At 36.0% G+C, this 4269-nt stretch overlaps 1 protein-coding gene across 1 annotated transcript; it reads right to left on the bottom strand.

Annotated features, from left to right (window-relative positions):
• Positions 1–374: 374 nt before the first annotated feature.
• Positions 375–3950, bottom strand: LOC129872621 (LRR receptor-like serine/threonine-protein kinase EFR). The gene is made up of 4 exons (XM_055947560.1): positions 3179–3950; positions 2883–3098; positions 813–2798; positions 375–721 (listed from the first exon to the last, which is right to left on the bottom strand). The coding sequence occupies exons 1-4, from the start codon at positions 3948–3950 to the stop codon at positions 375–377; spliced, it is 3321 nt and encodes a 1106-aa protein (XP_055803535.1).
• Positions 3951–4269: the final 319 nt, after the last annotated feature.

Here is a 4269-nt window from a genome sequence, read left to right as displayed (position 1 = left end):
TAATTTATATAGAAAGTGGAATAAAATACTTTCATGGAATATCGTTGTCTATTTCATCCTACTATGGCGACAAGTTTCAATAATTCCCTGATACATGTGATGCATCATCAAATTGGGAGGGGGCTTAGAATTAATAGGTAATGGAATGGCTCTTTTCATTGCTACGCAAGAAATACAGAGTATAATATGTCATGAAATAGTATAAGATTGATTAAAGAACAACGAAAAGGATAAATGCTTTAGTGAGGAAAAGTTCAAAATCATAAAACAAATATGGATCATCAAGAAAAAGAAAAGAGTACACAAGCTATTAGTAGTCTGCACAATATTAGCCACTACTTGGAAGTACCTAATGTCAAATATCATTATGTAGTTCAATAACAGGAAGAAAGCTTCTGTTTGATCTTTTCCAGTGCTGCTACAACATCAGCCATGTTCATCCTTTCAACTGGAATATTAGACGTGCAATTCATTGCTAACTCCATGATGGATGACACACATTGCAGCTTTTGACTTAAGTTTTGTTCATCTACTGTTAGTAAATCAACATCTATGATTTGATCCAGCTCATCAGGAAGTGAATTATGCACGAAGCTTCTCAAATTCATATCTCCAGTGAACATTTCATCATTAGGTTTCTTCTTCGTAAAAGTTTCCAGCAGCATGATACCATAACTATAAACATCAGACCTCTTGGATATAAGGCCTTCCAATCCATACTCTAAAAAAAACCAAAAATAAAAACATGTCAGAAAAAATCTCGTATAATGAATTAATCCATTTACTTGTTACAAGCTAAATAAAAGATTCACCTGGAGCAATGTAACCAATTGTAGCAAAGGTTGTAGTGTGAGCAATTGATTCTTCCTTGGTTAGAAGTTTGGCAATGCCAAAGTCAGTCAGGTGTCCCACCATGTCTTTGTCAAGTAACACGTTGCTAGGCTTCAGATCACAGTGAATAACCGGAACTGAGTAACCGTGATGGAGATATTCCAGAGCAGATGCAACATCAACCATGATATTCAATCTTTGCATTATGCTTAAACAGTAATCTAGAGAATATAGCAACTTGTCTAAGCTCTTGTTTGGCATGTACTCAAGTATCAGTGCTTTAAAATCCAAGTTACAACAGCTGCTAATGATCTTGGTAAGATTTCTGTGACGAAGATTCCGAAAGATTTCACATTCTCTATCAAAGGTTTGAAATGTACCTTCCATCTGCACATTGAAAACTTTGACAGCTACAATCATCCCATCTGCTAATGCCCCTTTGTAAACAGAACCAAAACTTCCACTACCTAGCAAGTTATTTGCATCAAAGCCCTGAGTTGCTCTTTGAAGTTCATAGTAAGAAATTCTTTGTGGTGTTACCTCAGGTGACCACTCATCATCAGCATTGATTGTTTTACCTCGACGTCTCATCAACACGAAAACTATTGCTGAGGCAAGCCCTATTACAGAGATAACTGAAGAGGCAACTATAATCCATATCAGTCTTCTTTTCTTTGACTTGGACTGATTCTTTGAAATAGAAGGACAAGCTGGAACATGCTTTTGAGGGTTACCACACAATCCTTCATTCGACATAAAAGATTGGTAAGAGAGATTAACAAAAGGTCCTCCATTTGGAATTTCCCCGTGTAACCTGTTGAATGAGACATTAAAGGAATCTAGCTGCTTAAGTGCCTCTAATGACTTTGGAATCACACCAGACATATTGTTATTCGAAAGATCCAATGCATTTAACTCTATGAGTTTCCCAAATGTCTCAGGAATAAATCCTTCAATTCTGTTATGAGCCAGAGATAGTTGAATCAATTTTTGTAGTCCTCCCAATGTACTTGGAATGTTGCCTGAGATATGGTTTCTGGAAAGATCTAGAAGTATTGCAGCCTTGAGGTTTCCAATTTCTAGTGGTAGAGAACCATTGAAGAAATTAGAAGACAAGTTCAGCTTTAAAATGTCTTTGAGGTTCCACAGACTTGAAGGTATGCTAGCACTAAAGTTATTGGAATCAAGATAAACTTCCCTTAGGGAAGTCACAGTTCCCAAGCAACTAGGAATATTTCCCCACATTTGATTTTGTGAAAGTGTTAGCATGCCCAAGTTGGGTAGCTCACATAAAACAGTTGGAAAATGACCACTTATTCTGTTTCTACCAAGTGAAAGCCTTTGAAGATTTTTCAAAGAACTTATCGTCATCGGGACAGTTCCAGTAAAATCATTACCATCCAGAACCAAAGTAGATAAATTTCTCATATTTCCGACTTCGTTTGGAAGATGGCCCTTGAGGTTACATCCTGTCGCCTCAAAATACTGAAGAGAAGAAAGATTGCCAATGGATTTGGGAAGCATTGCATTTAGGGGATTGAAAGACAATAGCAATCTTGTCAAGTTTTTGCTATTAGCCAAAGGAGTAATAAAGGTCAAATCACCTGTGAAGGAGTTACCATACAAGTTGAGATTTTTAAGTAGTCTTAAATTTCCTAGAGATTCCGGAATTGAACCTGTAAGTTCATTTCTAGCGAGTTCAAGAAATTGAAGCTTAGAGAAATTTGAGATGGAACTTGGTAAGATGCCGTTAATGTTGTTTCCACTTAGCAGTATTAGTTCAACATTAGGTAGCCCATGGCCTATAGTGGAAGGAAGATCACCTGAAATGTGGTTATCTATGATTGTAAAAGATTCAAGGGATGAGATATTGAAGATACCAATAGGGATCGATCCACTTAAGTTATTGCGAGAGAATGCAACGTCTGTCAAGTACTTTAGATTACCAACTTCATATGGAATTACACCTGTATAGGATTATTAGATTAAGTAAAATTAAGTATAAAAACACTTGAACTCCAAAATGATGCGGATTAGATATTTTTCCATACCAGTCAGGTCATTATCTGAAAGATGTAGTAGTGTAAGCATAGTCAAATTTCCAATCTCTCTTGCTAGAGATCCTTCAAGCTTGTTAGCATTCATAACTAACCATTCAAGTGATGAAATGTTGAATATGGTCAGAGGGATTGAGCCTGTTAACTCATTTTTTCCTATAAATAACTTCTTCAAGCTATAAAGATGGCCGATCTCATCTGGAATTGTGCCTGTTCGTATTGTTAATTATAAGTTAAATCCATAATACTACTATTAAGTTAAACATCCTATAAAAATGGTAAACACATACCTTGTAATTTGTTTTCTGAAAGATGTAATTCTTCCAGCAGCTGTAATTTACCTACTTCTCTTGGAATTTCTCCAACAAAGTTATTTTGTTTCAACCATAGGAGTTGAAGTTCCGAGCATTCAGATATGGTTCTTGGTATCCTTCCACTTAACATGTTGGAGTCAAGTCCAAGGGATTTCAATCTAGGAACACGGCGACATAAATCAGAAGGGAAATCACCAGTTAAACCAGCATTTCCGAGATCCAAATATTCTAGTGTTGAGATGTTGAATATGGAGAGCGCATTGGTGCCATTAAGTAATTCATTGAATGCCAAACTCAACCCTTTCAAACGCGGGAGAGTGGCTATTCCTATTGGAATTTCTCCGGTGAAGTTGTTGTAACTAAGATCAATTTCTCTCAATCTTCGTAAATGAGAAAATTCTGGTGGAAGTTCACCATGGAAATTGTTGAGGCTTAGATCAAGAAAAACAAGAAAAGAGAGGTTGCCAAGTTGTGGTGGGATGGTACCACTAATATTCATGTCTGAAATATGCAATCCAATAACTCTTTGATGACGAGAGCCACAAGTGATTCCAATCCAGTTACAAACTGAAGTTGAAGAAGACCAGTTAGTCGAAAGAATATGATCAGAGTCTAAATTAGTGATGTGAGATTTCAAGGCTAGAAGAGAAGTTTCATCTGTGTTGATATTCATTGATATAACATGAAGAGCTATTAATAAAAACGACGACAGTAATAGCAGAAAGGAAGAAGAGGATGTTTTCTCCATCATTGGACGCGTTTGTTGGTTAATTGGATCTTTTGCAGCAATACAATCTATACGTAGTGAAACTAACTGATTAAATTTAGACAATTAAAAAGTTCTAAGTAAACATAATTGAAACTGATTAAGAACATATACTAGCAATTGTTAACTTCCGTTGATTGTGCAAGTCTACATGCTAGAAACAACAAAAAAAGAAGTTGAAAGCATAGTCAAGATTTGTCAGTAAATGCTAGCACATGAAAGACCATGTTCACCACCTCCGCAAATAAGCTAGTTCCTCTGTTTCAATTTATTTATTTTACTTTCCTTTTAAATCTGTTTT

Source organism: Solanum dulcamara, chromosome 11 (genome assembly GCF_947179165.1).
Source record: "Solanum dulcamara chromosome 11, daSolDulc1.2, whole genome shotgun sequence".
NCBI classification, from domain to species: Eukaryota; Viridiplantae; Streptophyta; class Magnoliopsida; order Solanales; family Solanaceae; genus Solanum; species Solanum dulcamara.
The sequence above is the reverse complement of the archived record's forward strand: the minus strand, read 5'-3'. Positions and strand labels throughout refer to the sequence as shown.

Excerpts from the sequence above, each read along its gene's own strand:
- LOC129872621 (XM_055947560.1), bottom strand. The coding sequence starts at position 3,950 with ATGGAGAAAACATCCTCTTCTTCCTTTCTGCTATTACTGTCGTCGTTT. Across the intron at positions 2,799-2,882 it reads TTCAGATAATGACCTGACTG|GTGTAATTCCATATGAAGTT; the intron begins GTATGGAAAAAT and ends AATCCTATACAG. Across the intron at positions 722-812 it reads AATTGGTTACATTGCTCCAG|AGTATGGATTGGAAGGCCTT; the intron begins GTGAATCTTTTA and ends GGTTTTTTTTAG.